Genomic DNA, 27,821 nt, shown 5'->3' on the forward strand with positions numbered 1-27,821 from the left:
GTTGTATATATATATATATTATCCAAACCGATCTAAACCGGCACCAAAGACCGTAAGTATGTGTAACATATTTATATTAGGTACAACGTTGCAAAGAGAAACCGATGCGCGCGCTCCGTGGTGCGTTCGCCGACTGACTGTCGCTGCCACGCTATACCACCCGCCACCCGTGTAACCAGAGTCTCTCTCTCTCTCTTTCTCTGCTGCTCGGCAAACACACACACACACAGGCGCTCTGTTGCTCCGGTGGTTCGCTACTTGCACGGGGTTTTTTCGTGCTCTCCTATAAAGTACTACAGTAGGTAAGTATCTCGTTTTTTTTTGTTTGGACCCTTTTTTCCGCTCTAAACGGAAAAATGAACATTCGTGTGGTGTGGAGATAGCAAATAACACTCCGATAACCCAATCGAAAAATCTGGTCCTTAGCGAGAATACAACTCTTCCACTAGTCGATCCACTCGATTCGGTATTCGCGAAATGGAACTTGCACTCTTATCCTCGGCACCTCGTGATAAAAGGGGGAGCGCTGTACTTACAGCCGAGAGCTCCAGCGTTTTCTCACGCGGGACACGCCGGTCGCATTTTTTTCGGGCTCAAGGTTTTTTTATATGCCCGCGTGATACGGAGACTTTGCACAATCCAGACTTACTACGCACGGTGTGCTTTAGCGGGTAGAAAGGCAATTAATTTCAAATGGATTAATTTATGTGTAGTCGCGCCAACAAACGAGCAAAACCCACTCATCGCGCTCCCAACTATCTCAGAAGTTTACGGACCACCGTTTCTATATACAAATACTTCCAAGCTACCCACGGGCAAAGTGTCCGACTCATCCGATCGCTTTCCAAGCCAATCAACACTCTGTCGATTCAACTGCCGATTTCTTTGTGTTTCTCATTCCCCTGAGGGTATATTCGACTCCTCGAACCACATCCTCGAGAGCTTACCTGCCGCGGTGTAGAGTAAAAATCCGCGATGGCCCCTAAATAGCCCGTGGAGTCGTATAATACGGATCCGCCCCCGTTACGCGTAAACCTGCACCGTCTCGCCTCGGACCCGTCCTCCACCCCCCGCTAATGCTTTTTATGTCCTCTCGTATACCACGGCTGCTGGCTCCCCTGACGCCGCGAACCAAAGTGTTTTCCCGCAGGGCATTTTCCGAGCGGGCTGTAGATGCGCCCCGTGCACTAGGTGAGGGTGTGAGCGATTAATGCCTCTCTTCCACTCGCGTTTGGAAAAAACCATCTTACACGCCGCTGTTTGATTAATCCAAACTTACGGAACGACTTGCTCGTTTTGAGCGTGATTGAAATGCGCACGTGTATGTGTGTGCAACAATGTTGCCCCCCTCTCGAGCGTGAGCACTTTCCCCGTGACAAGCGAGTTCAACCTGAAAAAATTATTCGTACTTGATGCCTATATAAGAGAGCAAGAAGTGCAATGAAGAGAAAGAGACTTTTTTCAGCTTAGAATCTCGGTAAATAATAAAAATATTGCCGTGCGGGCGGTAATATAGGATTAAAATGAGAATGGAACAAATTGTTTGTCGGAAAGATTGGACGACTGATGCTTACGCATTATATAAAAATAATTCTTGATACTCTAAACTAATAAAAGAGAGATAGCATTACGAATGTGACGAAGACGTACCTAAAAAAGACTTCGCTGTGAATTCCAAATTGCCCGCCTACTAAACGACGAAAATTTAAACATCTGTGACTACGTAAGAAACGACAAAATCGTGAAATACAAATCGAATTTAAATTGTTTGAAATAATTTTATTTTCGGACGAGAAGCCTTTATTGCCAAAAGAAAATGTATTTTTACCGATGGAAATACCAACCAAACAGCTCTCATTATCGTTACAGATGACTACAAAGCCATAGAAATCCCTCAGATTTAGAATTCTCGGTTTAAAAAAAAGAGCTAATCTTGAATCGCCTGTATCTCCGCAAATAATAGAGATAGAGCAAAATAAGGCATTATTTGAGATCACTTGAAATAAAATTTTTTTTTTTTTTTTTTTTCGATAGTGGGCCTTGGCTGTCGATTGATAATTAATTTTACAGACGTAATTACTTACCAGACAGTATACTCAGTCATTACGAACGACTCCAAGGCCGTAAGAAGCCCTAAGATTTATAATTTTCGGATTTCAAAAAATCGCTAATCTTTAAACGCTTGTATCTCCGTAAATAATAGAGATAGAGAGAAATAAGGCATTATTTAAGATCACTTGAAATAAAAATTTATTTTTTTTTTCTTCTCGATAGTGGGCCTTGGCTTTCGATTGATGATTATTTCTACAAACGTAATTACTTACCAGACAGTATACTCTGTCACCATGAACGACTCCAAGGCCGTGGAAAACCCTTAGGTTTAAAATTTCCGGTTTTTAAAAAATCGCTAAACTTTAAACGCCTGTATCTCTGCAAATAATAGAGATAGAGCGAAATAAGGCGTTATTTGAGATCACTTGAAATAAAAAAATTTTTTTATTTTTTTTTTCGATAGTGGGCCTTGGCTTTGGATTGATAATTATTGCTACAAACGTTATTACATCTAGACAGTGTACTTAGACATTACGAGCTACTATAAGGCCGTAAGAAGCCCTTAGATTTACAATTTTTGGTTTTTAAAAAATCGCTAATCTTTAAACGCCTATATCTCAGTAAATAATAGAGATAGCGCGAAATAAGGCATTATTTGAGATCACTTGAAATAAAAATTTATTTTTTTTTTCTTCTCGATAGTGGGCCTTGGCTTTCGATTGATGATTATTTCTACAAACGTAATTACTTACCAGACAGTATACTCAGTCATCACAAACGACTCCAAGGCCGTGGTAAACCCTTAGATTTAAAATTTCCGGTTTGTAAAAAATCGCTAATCTTTAAACGCCTGTATCTCCGTAAATAATAGAGATAGCGCGAAATAAGGCGTTATTCGAGATCACTTAAAATAAAAAAATTTTTTTTTTATTTTTCTCAATAGTAGGCCTTTGCTGTCGATTAATAATTATTTCTACAAACGTAATTACCTCTAGACAGTGTACTTAGACATTACGAGCTACTATAAGGCCGTAAGAAGCCCTTAGATTTACAATTTTTGGTTTTTAAAAAATCGCTAATCTTTAAACGCCTATATCTCAGTAAATAATAGAGATAGCGCGAAATAAGGCATTATTTGAGATCACTTGAAATAAAAATTTATTTTTTTTTTCTTCTCGATAGTGGGCCTTGGCTTTCGATTGATGATTATTTCTACAAACGTAATTACTTACCAGACAGTATACTCTGTCACCATGAACGACTCCAAGGCCGTGGAAAACCCTTAGATTTAAAATTTCCGGTTTTTAAAAAATCGCTAAACTTTAAATGCCTGTATCTCTGCAAATAATAGAGATAGAGCGAAATAAGGCGTTATTTGAGATCACTTGAAATAAAAAAATTTTTTTATTTTTTTTTTCGATAACGGGCCTTGGCTTTGGATTGATAATTATTGCTACAAACGTTATTACATCTAGACAGTGTACTTAGACATTACGAGCTACTCCAAGGCCGTAAGAAGCCCTTAGATTTACAATTTTTGGTTTTAAAAAAATCGCTAATCTTTAAACGCCTATATCTCAGTAAATAATAGAGATAGCGCGAAATAAGGCGTTATTTGATATCACTTGAAATAAAAATTTTTTTTTTCTTCTTCTCGATAATGGGCCTTGGCTGTCGATTGCTAATTAATTTTACAGACGTAATTACTTACCAGACAGTATACTCAGTCATTACGAACGACTCCAAGGCCGCGGGAATTCCTTGGATTAAAAATTTTTTTTTTAAATTATTCTTAATAGTAGGCCTTTGCTGTCGATTGATGATTATTTATACAAACGTAATTATTTACCCGGCAGTATACTCAGTCATCACAAACGACTCCAAGGCCGTAGTAAACCCTTAGATTTAAAATTTTCGGTTTTTAAAAAATCGCTAATCTTTAAACGCCTGTATCTCCGTTAATAATAGAGATATCGCGAAATAAGGCGTTATTTGAAATCACTTAAATTAAAAAAATTTTTTTATTTTTTTTTTCTCGATAGTGGGCCTTGGCTGTCGATTGATGATTATTTCTACAAACGTAATTACTTACCAGACAGTATACTCGGTCATAACGAACGACTCCAAGGCCGTGGAAAACCCTTAGATTTAAAATTTCCGGTTTGTAAAAAATCGCTTATCTTTAAACGCCTGTATCTCTGCAAATAATAGAGATAGAGCGAAATAAGGCGTTATTTGAGATCACTTGAAATAAAAAAATTTTTTTATTTTTTTTTCTCGATAGTGGGCCTTGGCTGTCGATTGATGATTATTTCTACAAACGTAATTACTTACCAGACAGTATACTCAGTCATAACGAACGACTCCAAGGCCGTGGAAAACCCTTAGATTTAAAATTTCCGGTTTGTAAAAAATCGCTTATCTTTAAACGCCTGTATCTCTGCAAATAATAGAGATAGAGCGAAATAAGGCGTTATTCGAGATCACTTAAAATAAAAAAATTTTTTTTTTATTTTTCTCAATAGTAGGCCTTTGCTGTCGATTGATAATTATTTTTACAAACGTAATTACCTCTAGACAGTGTACTTAGACATTACGAGCTACTATAAGGCCGTAAGAAGCCCTTAGATTTGCAATTTTTGGTTTTTAAAAAATCGCTAATCTTTAAACGCCTATATCTCAGTAAATAATAGAGATAGAGCGAAATAAGGCGTTATTTGATATCACTTGAAATAAAAATTTTTTTTTTCTTCTTCTCGATAGTGGGCCTTGGCTGTCGATTGCTAATTAATTTTACAGACGTAATTACTTACCAGACAGTATACTCAGTCATTACGAACGACTCCAAGGCCGCGGGAATTCCTTGGATTAAAAATTTTTTTTTAAAATTATTCTTAATAGTAGGCCTTTGCTGTCGATTGATGATTATTCATACAAACGTAATTATTTACCCGGCAGTATACTCAGTCATCACAAACGACTCCAAGGCCGTGGTAAACCCTTAGATTTAAAATTTTTGGTTTTTAAAAAATCGCTAATCTTTAAACGCCTGTATCTCTTCAAATAATAGAGATAGAGCGAAATAAGGCGTTATTTGAGATCACTTGAAATAAAAAAATTTTTTTATTTTTTTTTTCTCGATAGTGGGCCTTGGCTGTCGATTGATGATTATTTCTACAAACGTAATTACTTACCCGACAGTATACTCAGTCATCACAAACGACTCCAAGGCCGTGGTAAACCCTTAGATTCAAAACTTTTGGTTTTTAAAAAATCGCTAATCTTTAAACGTATGTATCTCCGTAAATAATAGAGATAGAGCGAAATAAGGCGTTATTTGAGATCACTTGAAATAAAAAAATTTTTTTTTTTTTTTTTTCGATAGTGGGCCTTGGCTTTGGATTGATAATTATTGCTACAAACGTAATTACATCTAGACAGTGTACTTAGACATTACGAGCTACTCCAAGGCCGTAAGAAGCCCTTAGATTAAAAATTTTTGGTTTTTAAAAAATCGCTAATCTTTAAACGCCTGTATCTCTGTAAATAATAGAGATAGAGCAAAATAAGGCGTTATTTGATATCACTTGAAATAAAAATTTTTTTTTTTCTTCTTCTCGATAGTGGATCTTGGCTGTCGATTGATAATTATTTCTACAAACGTAATTACTTACCAGACAGTATACTCAGTCATCATGAACGACTCCAAGGCCGTGGAAAATCCTTAGATTTAAAATTTTCGGTTTTTAAAAAATCGCTAATCTTTAAACGTATGTATCTCCGTAAATAATAGAGATAGAGCGAAATAAGGCGTTATTTGAGATCACTTGAAATAAAAAAATTTTTTTTTTTTTTTTTTCGATAGTGGGCCTTGGCTTTGGATTGATAATTATTGCTACAAACGTAATTACATCTAGACAGTGTACTTAGACATTACGAGCTACTCCAAGGCCGTAAGAAGCCCTTAGATTAAAAATTTTTGGTTTTTAAAAAATCGCTAATCTTTAAACGCCTGTATCTCTGTAAATAATAGAGATAGAGCAAAATAAGGCGTTATTTGATATCACTTGAAATAAAAATTTTTTTTTTTCTTCTTCTCGATAGTGGATCTTGGCTGTCGATTGATAATTATTTCTACAAACGTAATTACTTACCAGACAGTATACTCAGTCATCATGAACGACTCCAAGGCCGTGGAAAATCCTTAGATTTAAAATTTTCGGTTTTTAAAAAATCGCTAATCTTTTAACGCCTGTATCTCTGCAAATAATAGAGATAGAGCGAAATAAGGCGTTATTTGAGATCACTTGAAATAAAAAAATTTTTTTATTTTTTTTTTGAAAGTGGGCCTTGGCTTTGGATTGATAATTATTGCTACAAACGTAATTACATCTAGACAGTGTACTTAGACATTACGAGCTACTCTAAGGCCGTAAGAAGCCCTTAGATTTACAATTTTTGGTTTTTAAAAAATCGCTAATCTTTAAACGCCTATATCTCAGTAAATAATAGAGATAGAGCGAAATAAGGCGTTATTTGATATCACTTGAAATAAAAATTTTTTTTTTCTTCTTCTCGATAGTGGGCCTTGGCTGTCGATTGCTAATTAATTTTACAGACGTAATTACTTACCAGACAGTATACTCAGTCATTACGAACGACTCCAAGGCCGCGGGAATTCCTTGGATTAAAAATTTTTTTTTTTAATTATTCTTAATAGTAGGCCTTTGCTGTCGATTGATGATTATTTATACAAACGTAATTATTTACCCGGCAGTATACTCAGTCATCACAAACGACTCCAAGGCCGTGGTAAACCCTTAGATTTAAAATTTTCGGTTTTTAAAAAATCGCTAATCTTTAAACGCCTGTATCTCTTCAAATAATAGAGATAGAGCGAAATAAGGCGTTATTTGAGATCACTTGAAATAAAAAAATTTTTTTATTTTTTTTTTCTCGATAGTGGGCCTTGGCTGTCGATTGATGATTATTTCTACAAATGTAATTACTTACCAGACAGTATACTCAGTCATAACGAACGACTCCAAGGCCGTGGAAAACCCTTAGATTAAAAATTTTCGGTTTTTAAAAAATCGCTAAACTTTAAACGCCTGTATCTCCGCAAATAATAGAGATAAAGCGAAATAAGGCGTTATTTGAGATCACTTGAAATAAAAAAATTTTATTTTATTTTTTTCTCGATAGTGGGCCTTGGCTGTCGATTGATAATTAATTTTACAGACGTAATAACTCACATGACAGTATACTTAGTCATCACGAACGACTACAAAGCTGTGGGCATCCCTTAGGTTTAAAATTTTTGGTTTAATATATCGTGAAATAAGCCATAATTGAAGATTACTAAAATTTAGTAATTTGCATTTTATTTCATTTGTGTTTGCAACGGAGCCAAATGAGCGGCTGAAAATAGTCACCGTGCCGCGGCATCGAGAGTTTTAATTATTGTTATACTCTCGTACCTTTTTTCCCCTGTGGGCGTGATGGCTTCGCTCCGATTGAGGCGCTAAAGTTCTCAAAGTTGCATACATTCGCTATTCGCTGTCTGGACCCAGAAATAGAGACTTGGGCCTGCGCAGCTCAATCGTACACCTGCATTTGATCTTTGTTTTATTATATACTACAAAGTCAAGAATTTTAAGAATCAAAAAAACAAAAAGCAATAAGAAGTGCAAAGCGAGTTTAAAATGCTTGCCTCCCTCAAGTTGTACCTATTAATGACGTCGCCATCGTTAAAAGTGACGCCGTGGCTGAACTTTCAAGCATCTATAGGTATATATAACCTTTAACCTTTCAGCACGTGTACGTGCACGCGAATTTTCGCCAAATCGACTCTTTGCGAACTTTGTAGATTAAGGTGTCGAGTAGGGAAGGTAGTGGGTACTTTTTTGCCTGCGCGGTAAGTGCAAAAAGAGCGGCTCTTCGGGTAATTCAATGATTTTCGCATCAGGAGCTATAGATCGGTATTATCCATAATATCGATATCGGCCACGTGTTTCGCAAAAAAGAAAAACTCACTTCCTGACTTTAATACGTCGAGGGCGTAAGTGTTAAATACTCGGGATACGACCTCTTGGTTTTTTTATTTACACAGTCGAGGCGTTAAAGAACGCAACGGTGAGGATCAATCATGGACGCGCCCACGCGATCTCTCTTTTTTCGAAGAAGACATATTATGCCCGCAAAGATGTTATATGTTGCAACACACGAAACAGAAGGCTGAGCTTACTTCTTTTTTTTTTCCAAAGTGCCGATGATACGCAAAAGTGGATGTAATAGGTACATGATGTTAGAATTGAAAGTTCTAGAAGAAATTTATGTAAAAAAAAAAAAAAAAAAAAAAAAGCAGTACTTTTTATCGTAGGCATTTTGGTGGTTCTGCAGCACAGGACAATTTGTATGTGCAATTTCGTTGGATTGGAGTCTCTTTCGAGGTAAAGACCTTTTTGCCAATGGTTTTTCCCACATCGCAACTCTAGCACTTCTCAGGGTGTCATCGCAATAATGATAATACGGCGATTACGAGGACGTTGGGTACGAAACTGCACTATAGTGTATCAAAATGAATTTAAGACGAACACGCACTTATTCTCGATTAATCGGAAAACCAGAGGGTCAGTACAGAATTTCATGACCGCATTAAGAGGCTCGCAATCCTATCTTATTACCTCCTATACGGGTAATCTCGAGAGCGTGTTAATAATTATCAAACCTACGAAAATGCGTGTACCCACAGTTTTACATTTAATTGCAACCCATTAAAAGTGTGTTAATCGTGTTGGCTTTAAATTATCAACGGGAAGAAAAACAAAAAAAACAACAAGGTGTCGCTTGAAAATAAACTTGTCGGTACCAAAAACACGCTCGACCGGAAGTGCTTGGGTATGTACACCACAATGACCGCGGAAACCAACTCGTGGCTCATAATACGTACACTTTGTGGGAAAGGAGGTGGCCAAGTTGATAAAATCTTAAGAAAAGAACAAACGAAGCGGGAAGACGAACTTTCCGCGAGTATACCGTGTCGAGAGATACGGTTCTCCGAGGCAAGACTAAGTACGGGAGAAACGGACGCGAGAGAAAAGTTTGAGGGAAGACCGGGAGCTTGCGAATTCGGAGAGTTTCGTGCGCCATCTCCACCCCCCGTTATTAGCATCAGAAAGAACTTGGGAATTATTATAGTCAAAAAGCGCGACTTTTTTTTTGCAACTTCTACATGGAGTGTAACTAAAATGTTTGGTATCACCTCGATTTTTAAAACAATCGTCACCCGATGTACATACAATAATATAATCCCACATCATCGAGGGAGCCAGTCTTGATTTTTTTTTCTCTCTGCACCTAAAATGTAAACGGATAGGATGAGAATACAATGCAGTACAGAGGTAGGGGAGAGAAAAATGATCGCGGAGCGGGATAAGAAGATTGTACAGGTCCTTTGCAGTATACTCATGCGGGGGTTTACGAGGGAGGGAAAGAAGGTGATATTCGTTTATTCGGTCGACGCTCGCGGTGTATGAGCTTATTGTCGGAAATTTTCAAAGTTCGTCGATCTGTACGTACTTGCCGATATCCTACGCGTATATACCTTTCTACTGTTGAATTGGGCTGAGTATATGTAACGTGTACCGAGTGGGTATACGTGCATGAAAGTTTCTACGAGAAAGAAAAAATGTAGGAAAAGAGTCTCTCGAAAAAAGTAAAACAAATAGTACAACACTTTTTATCAGGTGAAAATCTTCTTAGTATTTTTTTTGTGAGCTTTTTATAAGTACTTCGTGAAGAATATTGTGAAGTTAAAAAAATTATGGATAACACTTTGTGGATGTTTCGTCATTAAAAAATCTAAAAAACGTTTTTTCTGAAGTATTAAAAAAAACGATAATTGTTTCGCTGTCCATCACACAAAATAAACGAGAAAACTAGAAGAAAAAGTTCCTATCCTATACATTACCCACTTTTTTTTGCATTTTTGGAAACATAAAAAGTATCTATTCCGAAGGGGCGTGAATTTTTTTTGTTATATAGGATTTCCCCTTTCACGGACAAGGGGTATACACGAGAGATATTCTTCAGTGTTTTGTTGAAAAGATTTTTGGGTGAATAGCAATACGTATATACATATACAATTTTATGGTAAATGTCTCTTCTTTCCAAAGCACCAACCAACACACACGTGCTACATAACGATTCACGCAAAAAGTTATATTATTGTTTTTGTTTTTGTTTCACGCGATTTGTCATACTTTTTTTTTCAACGAAAAAGATAAAACTTTGCAGGACGTCGGCGCTGGACATTATCATTGTCCCATAATGCGTGCATTTGACGAATGACAGGGAAAAAGGTGCCAAATAGAACGAGCTCCTGCTGACGCTGCGCACATGCACAAGTATAATTATTTTATAGATATATACGCACTGCGCGGTAACGCTCCAACTTTTTTTTTTATATCCACCCGGCAGTACCATTGGGAAAGTCGTTAAATAACTTTGCACGTTAATATGAAGTTGAACAAAAGGGTCGAAAAATATCGCTGGGAATGAAAAGTACATTAGAGGATAGGGGGGGGAGAGAAAGTGTTTACAAAAAATCTCGTACTTTTTCATCCAATGGTCCATATGGGTTTTGTTTTTTACACATTGATTAACGATAATTTCAATGGAAGTTTAAAGAAAAAAGTACGACTTGCCGATGATAAATGTGTTTGTGGTTGTTAAAAAATTCTCAAAAGAAATAATACTAATAAACTAGTTGGCTTTTGGATCGGTCGCGAGTATATTTTTTTGGAGTTGAACAATTAAAATGAAAGATAAAAAAAATTGTTTACAACCTCGTTATAAACGTCTTCCGAGAGATGGTATTTTTTCGTGCTGTTCTAATTTCTCTTAATGATGATTTAAAAGTAATAAGAAAGAATAGGCAAGTACGTTTTACGACGCGCAACGCAGCTGAACATTTTTCAGCTAATTGCGACTTTCACGAATTATATCAAGAGAAAAAAAATTCGCAATGGCCATGCGTTACCGTAGTACTTAAGTACCTACTTCAAGGATTGGAGTTATTTTTTTCTTCGTTGATAACGTATGCGACGATCAGTTGCCAAAAAATACACGGTCGTGTTTAAAAAATAATTTTTTCTCGCGACTTTCAATTGTGTTTATTTCCTCGTGAAAATGTCCACATCAGCACTTATCATTCGTACATAAAGCACACGTGTGAAACGGGAAATATCTTTCTTAAGATTAATATTGATTTTTCTCGCTTCCGTCAAACTTATGCTGCGTATTTTTATTTTGCAATACAATGTGAAGTCAAGCGTTACCTGCAATGGGCTATACCTGCTTTAACAAGAAAAAAAGTGGCTGGAGTCATTTGTCGCCGGAGGAGAGAAAAAAAAAAAAAAAAAAAAAACCTTTGGTTTTTAACTTGAAATATACACGCCATTGTCAGAGCCAAGTGGTCCCCTTTTTTCCTGATAGATAGGCAGCATTGCGGTTTAATTCATTAAAAACGAAGAAAAGATGAGATGGGGATGAATATAAATATATACATGAAAAGAAAATAACTTCGCATACATATAACAGGTTGCATCGTTTTCAAGTCCTCGGGCATATAGTGCTGCTGTTACTCAGTGCTCTCAAATGTGACTGGCAAACTTGCGGGAAATTCAAATTGGCTATATGGAGCAAGACGCAAAACCCCAGATAACTCGACAACATTTCATACACCATAACTTGATAAATTAATCCTAAGCTATTTAACCCAATAACCCAACGCGCCTAAAAGCAGTATCACAAGCTTTATTAATTAATAAAATACATTAAACAATAACGCAAGCGCCAATTCCCGCACAACCCAGGGCGCTTACTAGCCGCTTTGTTTATTAATTGAATAAATAAAATAACACAAGCGCCAATCCCCACACAACCCGGAGCACTTACTGGCCGCTTTGTTTTTTAATATAATAAATAAAATAACACAAGCGCCAATCCCCACACAACCCGGGGCGCTTACTGGCCGCTTTGATAATTAAAATGATAAATAAAATAACACAAGCGCTAATCACCACACAACCCGGGACGCTTACTGGCCACTTTGTTTATTAATTAAATAAATAAAATAACACAAGCGCCAATCCCCGCAAAACCCGGGGCGCTTACTGGCCATGGATTCCATCGGTGTACTCACATGTGCATATATATATATATACACACATAGCTTTTAACTTAAACGTTATAGCCATGGGATTATATAGTGACTTGCTTTTGACGATTTCAGAGTCAGTTCGCCTCGCGGTCCAGCCAAGCGCGGATCGTTTAACCGTCGCGTATACTCTTTTATACGTACTCTCCGCTCTTCGATCGTTACATCTGTGTATACACTTACCTTGCCGATTTTTCATTCAAATCAGTCGTCGGCTTCAAGTGAGCTTCCAAGCCTTTTTTTTCCTGGGTACATACTTGATCAATCTTGTTTGCCTCGCGGAAAACGATAATTCGCTTTTTCCATTGCGAGCCTTCAAAATATAAATTATTGATCTCTCAATTTTCAAAACCGATATTTTAAACCGATATTTTAAACCGATAAACGATACAACTTTCTTTTCTCCGCTTTTTGAAAAGGTCTACAACTAGCAAAATGAAGCCAATGCAGACTACAGTTCTGCTGGTCGCGCTGTGTGCCACTTCGGCGGTGGCGATGCTGTCCATGGGCAAGCAACGTATTTTACGGCTCGAAGGTACTCAGTGGAGGTAAGTGCCCTTGTTGTTGTTTTTATTTTCCCCAACACTATACATTCAACTATTGAGTAAATAAGGAAATTAATTTTTTTTCACGAAAATTCAGCTATTGAAACTCGTGCGATTGAAATCTTCGCTCAAACGATAATTGATATAGATCGGTTAAATAATTACTTATTTTTCGCGGTTATTATTTTTGATGTTCTGTTGATGCGCAAAAGACCCAACCAATCGGGTGCTCGAGGTAATTGTCCATCATTTTAATTATTACGCAATAATAGGTGTGCACTGTATATATAAGCAAGTGGAGCGAAGAATTTTTATGATACCCCTTATTCAATCGCGTACTTGGCAGAGTAAGTCTCAAAGTTACAGGAAACGATTATTCGCCGCGTATGCGAACGAAGACTGGAGGTTTTTCTTACACGTAGCAATTCAGAAACACTAGTGGGAGAAGCTTTAAATCGATTTTATCATTATACCTTGTGTTTTTCCGGCAACTGTGAATTTTATTTTATTTTATTTTTTACATCTGTTCATTGGAACAGTCGTTAAAAAATTTTCTTTGATGTATACTATAGCATTAACTAATAAAATAAAAACAATCTTACGAGTAAAGTGTATCCCTACACGCGTAGAAGAGCGAAGATTATATTTAAAGATCGAAAATTTAAAAAAAACCCGCAAGCCGATTCGTTTTTGAGATATTTCAAGGACGAAGTAATATTATTTGTATAAATATATGGGCCTCTGACGTATCATCATTCTATGGCGAAGGTCAACTGGTTTCAAACTATACTTGTGTATACCCATACAAGGTTCATTTTTTGCACGTGGAGGTATACATTTAATACAGGTTTTTACTCGATGACTTAAATTTATTTATGAAGTGCACCTTTGTTATACCTCCGATTTATTTATCAACCTTGAATCGATGAGAAACAATTTTCCAAGACTTGGGACACACTAAGTATTTCGTTGCGCTAATCCCGGAAAAAGGGGAATTTTTTTTCGAGGATCATAGAAATGGTTTGAAATCTCTTGGCCGGTTTTAAGGAAAAAATATTTTTCTCTTAAAATAAATTTAAAAAATTGTTGCTATTTTAAAATTAGAAAATGCGATAATTACGCAGAAGTGGTGCTCCACCCCAATTTGGATCTTTAAATTTTTTTATGGTTTCGAGCCATTTTTTATTAATCATAAGGTGGGGAAAGACGTTTTTTACCATTTCTTACCATTTTTACGAAAGTGAAATTTTTTTCTGTAATTGAAGCGAAATATGTCGTGGGTTGGGAACAAAAATTGCAAAGAAAAAAAAATGAACATACACGTTTTTCAACAAACACACAGCAACCAGTTGTGATAGCCACACATGCGGCCAGAACGCCAGGTGTACGATGAGCGAGGGCCGGCCGGTTTGTTCGTGCTTGAATCTGTACGATGGCGATCCTCTTACGAGGTGCGAGCGTGTCGAATGCATCAGTAAGTATTTATTATTATTATAATCATCATCATCATCATCAGCCACAATGTCAGTTTTTACGTTTCGTATACCTGCAACATACTTAATTGGCAATGCCTAATCTATCATCGAGCACTTACGTCACCATAAAAAGGTGTGCGCGTGTATATATATTTACGGAAATATAGTACATACAAGTGGAGTATCAAGCTCACTTGTATATACCATAATTGCATGGCAAACGATTATATTATTACGCGCGGCGAACGCGCAAGGTCACGTAGCCCCTTTTTTGGTTCCTCATCGAGCCTTATTTCGTAATCTTTTCATCACACATTTCTGGATCGCGTTATTGACTAGTTCTCACAATTTATTTTATTTTTTTTATCTTCTTCTATTACGATTCGAACAACTACTATACCGATTAACTCGTTTCTTTTCTGAAAATAAAATAAATGCGAGTTAAAAAGAAAAATAGTGCAATTAAATAAAAGGTGTGCATGGTCACTTTGATCAACAATCATTAACCGAGCGCGTATATGTTTTTTAAATTACCAATACTAAAATATAATTTTAAAATTTTTAACGGGAATCAATGGGGATGAAAAATTCTGCAAATAAAAGAAATAATATATCTGTTTTGTCCCCAAAATTGCAGTAAACGAGGATTGCATTGGAAGCCGCACCTGCAGCGGGAACCGATGCATCGATCCGTGTACCTACGCCTGCGGCACAAACGCGCTCTGCCAGACGGTCAACCGCATACCGGTGTGCAACTGTCCTCCAGGTCACACGGGCAATCCTCTGCACAATTGCGTCTACGACCCTGGCAAGTACATTTTTTCTTTTTTTTTTTTCTTTTTTTCTCAATGTTATGAACAACTACATACATTTACTCCCTGGCGTAAAAGTAAATTTCATGATGACATCCCAAACAGAGGCGCCGTGCAAGAGCCCAAATCCTTGTGGGGCCAACACCAAGTGCGAAGTCAAGAACGGCGTGGCGGTGTGCTCTTGTTTGTCGGGATACCGAGGGCGTCCTCTCGAGGGCTGCCGTCACGAGTGCGAGTCCGACTTTGACTGTCCCCAGCACCAGCACTGCTCGAAGGACTTTCGCTGCGAGAGCCCGTGCGCCTCCGTATGCGCCGAGAGCGCCGAGTGCAACGTCATCAACCACCGAGCCAACTGCGCCTGTCCCAAGGTCATCATCATCATACACATCTTTTAAACCACATATACATTACATACGTAAAATACAAAACCATTGAATTTTTTTTTCTCATTCTTGCAGAATTGGCTGGGTAACCCGCTCATATCCTGCCAGCCCGAGTGCACCCAGCACTCCGACTGTCCTGCCGGCAAGCCTGCCTGCCTCTATCAGAAATGCGTCGATCCTTGCGAGGGCACCTGCGGCACCAACGCCAATTGCGAGCTCCGCGACGTAACGCCCGTCTGCAGTTGTCCCAAGGACAAAACTGGCGACCCCTTCGTTTTCTGTCGGCCCTTCACCGATGGTATAATATATACATACATACGTGTATTAAATTAATATTAGCGCGTACATTATGCAAAATGCCCCTGATAACAACAATAACTCTTTGGGGCTACAATGTTCATTGACTTGCAGAGGACCTGTGCAGCGGGAATCCGTGCGGTGCCAACGCCGAGTGCCGACCGGGCCATGACAACACGGGTAAGAAGCGCCCGGTGTGCAGATGTCTCCACGGCTATGTTGGAAACGCGCTAATCAGGTACACGCGTGTATATATATTGCATTGTATGCAATTTGATCTGATTTAAGTGATGTATGACATATTATGTTATCAGTTGTAAGAGGGGCGAGTGCTTGTCCAACAACGAGTGCCCGGACAATCAGGCGTGCATCAACTTTGCCTGTCAGAACCCGTGCACGGGCCGTGAGTGCGGTTTAAATGCCAATTGTACACCTAGAAGACACATTGCAGTGTGCCAGTAAGTATTATTAATCATACTAAAAGAAATACACGCCAAGTATCAAGGAGGTATAAAAAAAATACATTAAGAGTGATAAAATTTATGTAAATTATTCGATACGTGGGTATCGATGAATCGATAAAACAAAAAATTATCACTTATTTTTCAGGTGCGCCGAGAGTTACCGAGGGGACGCACTCTTCTCCTGCAATCCCATCGAGGGTGGCCGTGCAGCCAACTACTACGGTCGCTACGCGCGCTACTGATTCTTATTTTTATTCCGAGCAACTGTTTTTTTTTTTTTTTTTTTTTTTTTTTTAATTTGGATATTAGGGTAGTTCCCACTATCTACTTATGTTGTACATAAATAACGTGTTCGATCCCTCCCTGTTTTCCACCTGTTGCAGTATTTTTAAGTTATTTCTCTCAGCTTATGGAGGTAATTGACCTTTTTTTTGTATACAACCGCTTTTATAACTATTCTCATTGTTTGATATATACATATACACACGTATGTATTGAGCGTTTTACATTTGTGCCATTCTAGTCGAAATGTCGAATCGACGATTAAACGTTATTTATTTTGCACGCCAACTGATATGTATAACGAATTTGCCTAATTTATCACATAAATTGTAGATGAAAAATAAAACGATAAGTACGAGAAATTTTAATACAATAGCTATTGTTTTATTTTCTTGTGACTGTCTATTTATATTACATGGGATGACTATTTCGGATTTCATAGACTTCATGTTAAAAAAAACAACGAAAGAGACAAAAGAATCTGTAGCATATGCCTTTTTTGATAAAATTGTATGGTAAATTTCTACATGAACTAATTGATAAGATCTGAAATGCTGACGTTATTTTTATTTTCTTATACCGAATTTGAAAAGTAGCGTTCAAGGGATGCTTAATTCCAATAATACTAAATATCGTATTTTGTGGCCTGAAAAAAGTAAAGTACTGGTATTATCAGTGGCTTTGAATGTTGAGTGTCAAAAAAATTTATTTAACATGTGACGACAATTGATTGATATGTATTAAATTCCATGATCTTAACATGTTTTGTTTGCTTGATATGATCTATGAGGTATGTATGAAAGGAAATTTAGGACTTGCTTAAAAATTACTAGACTCAAACCTTTATAAAACTATGATGATGTATTAATCAATTATTTACAAAAGTATATTACAATCTGCTTTTTCGTTTGGAAAAAAATAAAAAAAAAAACGAAAAACAACAAAATATCAACAGATTAAATGAAAAACATTTAATTGACACATCATTGTTCTTTGTTTTTCGCTTTTTTAGGCATTATAAAACAGCTTCGCGGTTGAATTTTGGCCCAAGGTTTTTTTACATTGCCAGTATCAACTACCTCCAAGATACTCGTTGTTTCAACCCCATCGATGCGAATGGGCGTTAGAAATCTGTAAAATCCATATGAATTTTACACATCGAACATTCTTTTTTTTTTTTACTTCAAGGAATTTACTTCTGTAATCCAGTCGGATGTGCAAATTTGAAAGTGGTCGTTTGACAAACATCTGAAAATAAAAGTTTCATTTTCTCAAAATTCGATTCTTATTCACTTTAAATGTTGCGGTAAATATATCTTTTTTGATCACAAACCTTCAGAGATAACCGGAACATCTTCAACTGTTTCGGGTAACGAAAATCCATAGTCTTTACTTTCAGTATGCTCGAGTTGATCACGTACTTTCTTAGCTTTATTACCAGTAACAGAAGAAGCATATTTTCTCTTTCTTGTTTGTTTCATGGATATTGGCTCTTCGGGGATGACTTCCTTGATGATCGTTTTAGTGAGTAAACTGCGTATTACACGCCTATCTTCAGGCACACTCACGATTGAATCGACGCTAGTCGCTCTGCGACCTCGACCTGTCGTATTCCTTTTTTCCGCTTTACTCTTTGACTTTACAGATCTTGTGTCAATTAAAATTTTTTCGATGTCTCCCGGTTCTGACTGGACAGAGCACTTACGCCTGCGAATTGTGGGCTCTGAACTGGAAGGTCTCGTAGTCTGGATTGCTCGTATAATTTCTGCCCTGGCTGGTGGGTTACTCAAATTGGTGATATTGATACTGGTTTCCTTTGCCAGTGATGAGGCTCGCGTCTTCCTCAAACATCGTTTATTATCTTCTTTCGCTGTGGGTGTAGCCTGATTATTTTCCTGGACTACGGCACCTGCTCTTTTTTTTCTAGTGGTGGTTGATTCTTGTTCATTTTTCAATACGGTCCTGGCTCTGGTTGGTCTTATTTTTGACAATCCTTTTTTATCATTGTCTACGGACTCAGCTATTCTACTTCGAGTGTGAGACATTGGCAGATCATCGTTGGCAGGTACCAATTCAGTAGATGTGATTTGTTCGTCATCCTTGGATATCCATCCGGCCTTTGAGCGTTTGTCAGCAACTATCGAAGTATTTTTTTTAAATTTAGATGCTCTCGACGACCGCACTGTAGATACTTGTTGTTCTTCAGCCATTTCGTCAGTTTTCAAATCAACATTTTCTTTAGCAACAGATGCAGCTCTAGTTTTCCTAGTGGGTTTCACTGTAGGGGCTACATCTTTGGTAGAAGATCCAGCTCTCCTCGTGCGTATTGTTGTAGTTGATTTTGATGACTCTGATAATTTAATTACTTTTTTGGGTCGTCCTCGAGTTCGTTTTGTAAGAGTGGATTTGCTAAAATACTCTTCCTCACAATCATCTGTCGGCTCCATAAGTGGGTTGTTTGGTAAAGTCAACATGTTGCTATCTTCCTCAGGTTCTTCAACATCAGACGATGATGAGACTTTTTCGATGAATATGTTTGGCACATCGGATGTTTTTTTTACATGTTCCGATATTTTTTCCATTTCCTCTGGCAATGACGTACTTTGGTTTATTCGGTCTGTAAATATTGAAGGCATTATAAAATAGGTTTGAGGTTGCCGTGAAGTTGTTCCCACGGGGTTTTCTACATTACCAGTATGATCTAGTTCCAAGACACTCATTATCTCATCCCCATCGAAGCGAATTGGCGTAAGAAATCTGAAAAATTCATACAAATTTAATACATTGAAATTTTTTTTTTTACTTGAAGGAACTTACTTCTGTAATCCAGTTGGATGTGCAAATTTGAAAGTGGTCGTTTGACAAACATCTGAAAATAAAATTTGCGTTCATTCTCTCAAAATTCGATTTTCAGTTACTTAAGCTAGTTGTTTCCTAAATCAAAAGTATTTAAAAAGGTACGAAATTTTCAGCAAAACTAATCTAAGCGTCGAGAAATATGTATAAAAAATTTGAGACCGATTAACCACGTCGTTATTACAATATCCTCGTCAAAAAATCACTCTTTTAATATTAGAGCAATGGTACAAACACTACATAGTCACATTATTTAAAAAATTGTAACTTACCGCCTATTTATAAATAATTGAAAAACTACTGAAAACTATCTTAGGCAGTAAAGAAACACATACATTTTTTTGAGAATTTTTTACCACATAGTTTTAAAGTAATAGTAATCAAAATAGTGCTCTTCGTTTGATTTTGGAAGATACACTGTAAAAAAAGTCTTGTGTATATGTACCACATTGTTCATAAAATTACAGTCGAAATAGTCAAAATACCAACTAAAGAGTAGTAGATACCAACCATTGCAATTGTACTACGTTGTACGTAGGTCTTTTTATTCCCAACGCCCGTCATAGTAACTTTACTAAGTTCATCATAATAAATTTACTACTTGTATTGTTCAGTTTTATAAATCTCGTAGTAACATTACCATGTTGACTATAAAGTTTATGTAGGATTTTATATTTACGAAACGATTATTTACAACTTCAATACAGAAAATAAACATGCATAAATTATTTCTTTATATTCGTCTAAAAATTCGTTAATAGAAATAACAGTCGTGTTCACACTATTTGTTGTTTGAGTATTAAGTATCTTGCAAAAGTAAAATACTCCATCATGGCAGGCATTATAATTACTGTAGTAAATTTACTATTCTTATTGTTAATATATCAAGTCCAGAGTAGGTCTTTTTATTTTCAATGTCCGTCGCAGTATTTATAATATTGATAGTTTTTACAGTATAACCAAGAGTATCACGTAAGGAGCAACACCACATTGTCACATGAGCACAAGTTACAAATAGGTAGATGCATATGTTTATGTACCTACGTACGGAGAGGTATTCACATTTCTCTCTGATATTTTAAATTCGTCATGTTAACCCATAAGTACCGCATTTAGCATATTTCAGTAGAACTAAAACCTGACACTATTTTGAAGTTTAGAATTAAGTGGTGCCAGGGAAATCGTAATCACAATCGTGCCAAGCAGACGACATGCAGAAAATAAACAATCAGTAAATTTACACCGAAGAAGCAATATTTTTATTGCAGTGTACCGAATACCGAAATGCTCGTATACATTTTTCACATTATGTTTAGCTTTTTTCCCCCATTTTGGTGCTATGTCAGTGGAAATTGCATTATCAATCGATAACTTCTCGTGACTATGTTGGTAAAGATGTCATAGGAAATTTTTCTTATTGTTTGCTTTCATTTTAATAACCTCTAAATGTACTTTGTTAAATATACAAGTTCACCTATTACATATACTTACACTTGCTCAGCCTTACACTACATGTACAATCCAATCGTTTATCATTTTTCCTCTGAGTTATGGCGATATCAAGTTCATAGGGGGTAACGAACAAGCCTCCCATATCAATAAAACCAATTAAATGAGTCATGTGTATTATTTTACCGAGCTACATTTAAACTGATACCTGTCATGTTTTAGATCTACCAAAAATGCGCTAGATGCGTCATTTGTGGGTTAACATAACGAAAACAAATACGGGATGATAGTTGAACATAACCTTATTATTGTATATTTATACATACGATTAACCTATACATTGGGAAACAACTACCTTAAATGTGACGGTAAATATGTCTTTTTTGATCACAAACCTTCAGAGATAACCGGAACATCTTCAACTGTTTTGGGTAACGAAAATCTATAGTCTTTACTATCAGTATGCTCGAGTTTATCACGTACTTTCTTAGCTTCATTACCAGTAACAGAAGAATCATATTTTCTCTTTCTTGTTTGTTTCATGGATATTGGCTCTTCGGGGATGACTTCCTTTATGATCGTTTTAGTGAGTAAACTGCGTATTACACGCCTACCTTCAGGCACACTCACGATTGAATCGACGCTAGTCGCTCTGCGACCTCGACCAGTCGTATTCCTTTTTTCCGCTTTACTCTTTGACTTTACAGTTCTTGTGTCAATTAAAATTTTTTCGATGTCTCCCGGTTCTGACTGGACAGAGCACTTACGCCTGCGAATTGTGGGCTCTGAACTGGAAGGTCTCGTAGTCTGGATTGCTCGTATAATTTCTGCCCTGGCTGGTGGGTTACTCAAATTGGTGATATTGTTACTGGTTTCCTTTGCCAGTGATGAGGCTCGCGTCTTCCTCAAACATCGTTTATTATCTTCTTTCGCTGTGGGTGTAGCCTGATCATTTTCCTGGACTACGGCACCTGCTCTTTTTTTTCTCGTGGTGGTTGATTCTTGTTCATTTTTCGATACGGTCCTGGCTCTGGTTGATCTTATTTTTGACAATCCTTTTTTATCATTGTCTACGGACTCAGCTATTTTACTTCGAGTGTGAGACATTGGCAGATCATCGTTGGCAGGTACCGATTCAGTAGATGTGATTTGTTCGTCATCCTTGGATATCCATCCAGCCTTTGAGCGTTTGTCAGCAACTATCGAAGTATTTTTTTTAAATTTAGATGCTCTCGACGACCGCACTGTAGATACTTGTTGTTCTTCAGCCATTTCGTCAGTTTTCAAATCAACATTTTCTTTAGCAACAGATGCAGCTCTAGTTTTCCTAGTGGGTTTCACTGTAGGGGCTACATCCTTGGTAGAAGATCCAGCTCTCCTCGTGCGTATTGTTGTAGTTGATTTTGATGACTCTGATAATTTAATTACTTTTTTGGGTCGTCCTCGAGTTCGTTTTGTAAGAGTGGATTTGCTAAAATACTCTTCCTTACAATCATCCGTCGGCTCTATAAGTGAGTTGTTTGGTAAAGCCAACATGTTGCTATCTTCCTCAGGTTCTTCGACATCAGACGATGATGAGACTTTTTCGATGAATATGTTTGGAACATCGGATGTTTTTTTTACATGTTCCGATATTTTTTCCATTTCCTCTGGCAATAATGTACTTTGTTTTTTTCGGTCTGTAATATTTTCGGACTTTTCCTCCCAAGCCTTAGAATCAAAGCTTGTTGAGATGCTCCTAATTGGAGGTCGAGGAGACGCTTTTTTCGGTGGTTCCAAAATGGCCTGATGTGTTCTACTTACATTAGATTCGGGTAACATCTCTAGTTCCTCCGATACGAATTTATATAAGTAATTTCCTAATAGGTTTGCAAATTCTTCTTCAATGCTTTGGTGCTGACTGGATTCTTCTATCCTTGATCTCGATCGTACGTTTTCGGCTTGTATCGTTCCTTCGCCAGAAGTATTAGAATTAAAAAAACTCAGGACAAGATCATCTTTTCGTGCTACTCCAGTTTCTGGCATCATTTCTACAATAAACTGGGACTCACTTTCTTGCCCATCTTTCGACTCATCGTCGGTTATTTCGTATTCTTGAAAGCCAGCGATACCCTGGCTATTAATAAAAGTTGGTTTTGGGTGACTATAACCAATACTGTCGTTCATTTTAACTGGAACGGATGTTTTTTTTGCATGTTCCAATATTTTTTCCATTTCCTCTGGCAATGATGTACTTTGTTTTTTTCGGTCTGTAATATTTTCGGACTTTTCCTCCCAAGCCTTAGAATCAAAGCTTGTTGAGATGCTCCTAATTGGAGGTCGAGGAGACGCTTTTTTCGGTGGTTCCAAAATGGCCTGATGTGTTCTACTTACATTAGATTCGGGTAACATCTCTAGTTCCTCCGATACGAATTTATATAAGTAATTTCTTAATGGGTTTGCATATTCTTCTTTAATGCTTTGGTGCTGTCCGGATTCTTCTATGCTTGATCTCGATTGTAAGTTTTCGGCTTGTATCGTTCCTTCACCAAAAGTATGAGAATTCAAAAAACTCAGGACAAGATCATCTTTCTGTGCTACTCCAGTTTTTGGCATCATTTCTACAATAAACTGGGACACACTTTCTTGCCCATCTTTCGACTCATCGTCGGTTATTTCATATTCTTGAAAGCCAGCGATACCCTGGCTATTAATAAAAGTTGGTTTTGTGTGACTAAAACCAATACTGTCGTTTACTTTAACTGGACTCAAATTTTCAGTTAAGCACTTTTCATTAAAAGAATGATCTGTTTGTTGTTCTTCGCTGTGGATTATCACCAGGCTATCTCTCAGCTGAGCGCGATTGTCTTTATTTTCATCTTTCTCAGTGAAGGAACTTGAAAAACTGTAAAACGATTCTTCATCGAAATTCTCTTCGCTGTCATCCAGCTCTTTTTCCAAATTTTCTAGCTGCTGATTGTCTTTGTGTGCATCCGTATTGAAGAATGTATTTGAAGAACTCAGTTTTTCATAGTCCTCCTGTAGACCACCCTCTACATTATAATCTTCTTGATATTTTTCTTCTTCTTCTTGATCCATATCTAAAAAACATTCTTCATCAAACTCATTTTCAGTAAACTTCGTGTTAACTTGTGTATCTTCTTCAGAGTGTTCTACTGATTTTTCACTTTCACTTTTATCATGTTCAACATTGTGCAACGTAGATAGTACTTTTAATTGTGAAGTTTCCATGCTCGTATCAGAAGAAAGAATCGAAGATATATAAAAAGATTTGGATTTACGAGTTAGTAAAGCGGGCGACATTTTTATATCCACTTTAGAAGTTTCCTACAAAAAAAAAAAAAAAAAAAAAAAAAAAAAAAAATTAGTAATTGAAAGTTATTGTCTGGATTGAGATTGCAAGTATGTTAAGGTACCTGTTCAGACACGTTTGTGGTTGATTCGCTACACAAATCACTTTTGTTGGACGATTCTTCACTACATTCATGAGAGTGATTACTATTACTCATTTGTAAACTTGGTCCCGGCCGAGATTCAGCGAAGTCGACCATACTCGAGTCCGTTAAAATTGTTTTGTCTCTAAATGACTTTTTAGTCAACTTTGGAATACAGCAAGTTTCTTCTAGCCTGAAAATTTTTTATATACTCCGTAAAAATGAGTTTATTTTATATAGATGTTTATATAGTTGTTAATAACTTACTGGGATTCTTCACTAATACTTTGAATATCACCCATAGTTTCCTCTTTGTTACGATTTTCATCATTAGCAAATGAGTTCGAATCATCACTTTCGCTCAATCTGTCCATGTTAAAATGGATTCGTCGTAATGACTTAAAACCACTAGCTACCAAATGTTTTTTTGGGGTATCTGCTTCATCGTTCACATTATCCTTTAATTAATTTATAAGTTAATTTATTGAATCATTGTATATACATATGCGGCCTTATAAATCCTTTTACATATTTTTTGACCTTATACATTTAGCTCACCTCAGTAAAATCGTAACTAGGCGCACGAGACTTGCACTGAATTCTGAGGATTGATTGCGGCGTTTGAGTATCCAAGTTGTTTATTTTTTCATTCTCTTTCCGTTGCACAAATGGTGTGCTACATATTTTAGTCATGCTAAGCCTACAGTCAGATGATCCCGATTGATCCAAATCTAAAACAAGCAATTGAACGAATACATTAAAATTATAATAAAACGAGGTTCACAAATATATATATATATATATATATATATATATATATATATATATGTGTGTGTGTGTGTGTGTGTGTGTGTGTGTGTGTGTATGTGTGTGTGTAGATAAAGTATACAACCATTCAATGTTGAGTCCCTGGATTGGTTGTTAAGTTTTCGCCGCTTTTTGACTATTTCATCATCAGGCTCAATTACCATTTTTAAAGCCGTCTTTCTCGTGAAGATCTTCCGTTTTGGGTATACAACATAATGTGTATCACTCTTGTTATTTATTTGAGTAACAAATTTTGGTTGAGCATTTATTGTTGCGCATGGCGCAGTTAGAAAAGGCGTATAATTTAATGGTCCAAGCCCATCTCGATCGGGCTTGCGACACGTCTCAAGTGTCTTTTCTACTGCCAAGTTGTAAACATCACCATCAATGTCCCAAGATTGAGACATTGGTTTATGGTGAAATCTACGTGACTCATTGTTGTTACTTATAATGGGATATGGTGAAAATCGTCGTCCCTTGGCCAATTTCGAGGTATTTTTTCTCCAGCTGTTTGCAAAACGTTTTGAGATTTCGGGTACATTTTTGTGAACCAAATTTAGTAAATTCCAAGCGGTTGAGTTAAAGTTTATTTCCTTATCAATTGATTGATGTGGGTTAAAGTTTTTTTTTACAGAAAAAATGTGGCTGGCTTCTACGTGGCGGTTCGTCAGCAAGTAGTGGATCAATCTAGTTTTGTCATTATAATTTTCTTTGAGATAATTGTCAAAGGCTTTCTCTTCTTCCGGGTTTAAGGGAAGTTGCAAAATTTTTCTGAGCTTTCCATGTTTTTCACATGAGCGGAAGAAACTCGTGAGTAACGGTCCGCAATCCGATGGCGGTCGTGCATGGAATGCTAACAGTAGATGACCCTGTTCCACCGCCAGATCGATCATTATGCGCCGATGATCGGACGATATCACTGGTGGTTTAATAATGAGCAGATAATTTAGAGCTGTTAAAAAAGAAATGATGAAAAAAAATTAATTGACAGTTTGCGAATGTATGTTACATATTTTTAAATTTTGAAAACGTACCTAATTTGTGTTGATTGTTTTTTAAAAGTGAATTTATAGCGAGTTCATGCTGCCAGTCTTCGATGTCATTGCTGGAAACAATTTGGCTTGTCATGATGTTGAAAAAGCCATCGTAATCCTCGTGATCCAGAAGCCAAAAAGCTAGGATGAGTTCAATAATACTAGGACTCAACTTAAAAGCTGCGGGATACTTCATAAGTTGATCGACTGCTGAATTTGAGTCTTTGAGAATCATGCACAGGTCCATGAGCAAGTAGAAGATGATGCAGTGTTTAGTGTACGTTTCAGGTAATTGACCATCTTTATCCTCCTCTTCGTCACTTTTTTCTTCGCAATAGCAGTCAGTTAAAAAACTCCTAAGCAAAGATTGCAGCGATGGAGGAGGATAAAGACCATCTTGATTAGGACACTCACTGTCTGACTCTTCTTTCCATTGCACTTTGAGTGGTGAACAATTTCTGGCAATCAATTGATCAATGAATAAAACATCATTTTCCTTATTGTCCTTCGTACAAGCGTCTCGTCTTTTTTTCTTGTAAGACTCTACAAGCTTATTTCTTGGATACTGAATTTTCGTAAGCGCTGAAATTTGCACGTCATCGCTTTCGTCGATGTTTTGCATTTCCGGCAACAGACCGACATCATAAAACCACAACACAACTTGAAAATAGGCTGATATTTTTTTAAGGGCCCTTTTATGTTTAGTTAAATCGATTTCAGTATTGGGTAATTTTGATATAACGGTCTTCAAACATTCGAGTTGCTGAACACAGTTATGTAACGTTTTCAACTCAGACTCGTCCATATTGACACCCGACTGATCAAACAACGGCTTGCACAAACTATCGGCCATCAACTTGATTTCAGATCCACGTTGGATACTCCACCTCAGAAACTTTAAGTATAGATACTCTGCACTACCATCTGACCACTCTATGGCACAGCGCAGTAAGAAATTGGCACACCGTTGATCTAGGCATAACGACAGCAGCATTTCTCGAGCTACTTTTTGTTCTACTTTTACACTATAATCTGGGATGACATAATCAAAAGGTATAAGGCCTGCAAGGAGACACCTGCGGTAGATTTCATTAGGCATGATTAGTACAATGGGTCCAGCTGTGGTGATCTCTCGTAGTAGCTCTGACTGCACCCCTCGGGTGAGCCAGAACACTAAATTTTTCTCCGATAAATCGATCCACTCCAACCTCAAAGAACTAGGGCAAAAAATTTCCTCTGGGGAGTGTGGAAATTTTTTTGCAAACTCTTGCAACGTCTTAGGCTTGTAAGAACAACATAATATTTCGTCTCGTGAATGTTTCTCTTGTCGTGTGTTGTAACAAGCCAAAATGTTGTTGGGGTTTCGGCATCCAGCAACTGTAGATGGCATTTGTTCTTCATACCATCGATTCAAATCAAAAAGTAGGGATCTCTTTCGAGTCCCGATGAGTAATAGAGACTCCTCGCCTCGGCGGGACCGTAAATCCGACGCGTCGCGATTGACTCGTTCAATTATAACGAGACTGTGGACTTTTTCATTTTTTTCTAATTCGATCTCGAATCTAAGACTAGGGTCTGGCTTCAAATTAAAATACAAAGTGGGGTTTTCACCAAATTCATCGTGTATCTTGTTTTTAAAATTTAACATATACATGCGTAGCACTGTTACTGAATCTGGTGTACTACCCTAAAAACATGTATTTTAAAAT

General features: G+C 37.0%; 1 protein-coding gene and 1 pseudogene across 1 annotated transcript; one reads left to right on the plus strand and one right to left on the minus strand.

The window, feature by feature from the left end:
- Positions 1–12,474: 12,474 nt before the first annotated feature.
- On the plus strand, positions 12,475–16,506 carry LOC111643096 (uncharacterized; annotated as a pseudogene).
- Positions 16,507–17,493: 987 nt separating this feature from the next.
- On the minus strand, positions 17,494–27,641 carry LOC149373409 (uncharacterized). Its single transcript, XM_089596273.1, has 11 exons — positions 26,113–27,641; positions 25,164–26,030; positions 24,830–25,002; positions 24,539–24,729; positions 24,254–24,464; positions 21,233–24,164; positions 19,350–19,401; positions 19,225–19,289; positions 17,866–19,149; positions 17,729–17,780; positions 17,494–17,663 (listed from the first exon to the last, which is right to left on the minus strand). Exons 1-11 carry the CDS (start codon positions 27,500–27,502, stop codon positions 17,516–17,518), a joined length of 7,365 nt encoding a protein of 2,454 aa, XP_089452399.1. The 5' UTR covers positions 27,503–27,641; the 3' UTR covers positions 17,494–17,515.
- Between the last annotated feature and the right edge of the window lie 180 nt (positions 27,642–27,821).

This window comes from Copidosoma floridanum, unplaced genomic scaffold (genome assembly GCF_036245765.1).
Source record: "Copidosoma floridanum isolate Cflo_tuat_1 unplaced genomic scaffold, Cflo_Japanese_pri ptg000030l, whole genome shotgun sequence".
Lineage (NCBI taxonomy): Eukaryota > Metazoa > Arthropoda > Insecta > Hymenoptera > Encyrtidae > Copidosoma > Copidosoma floridanum.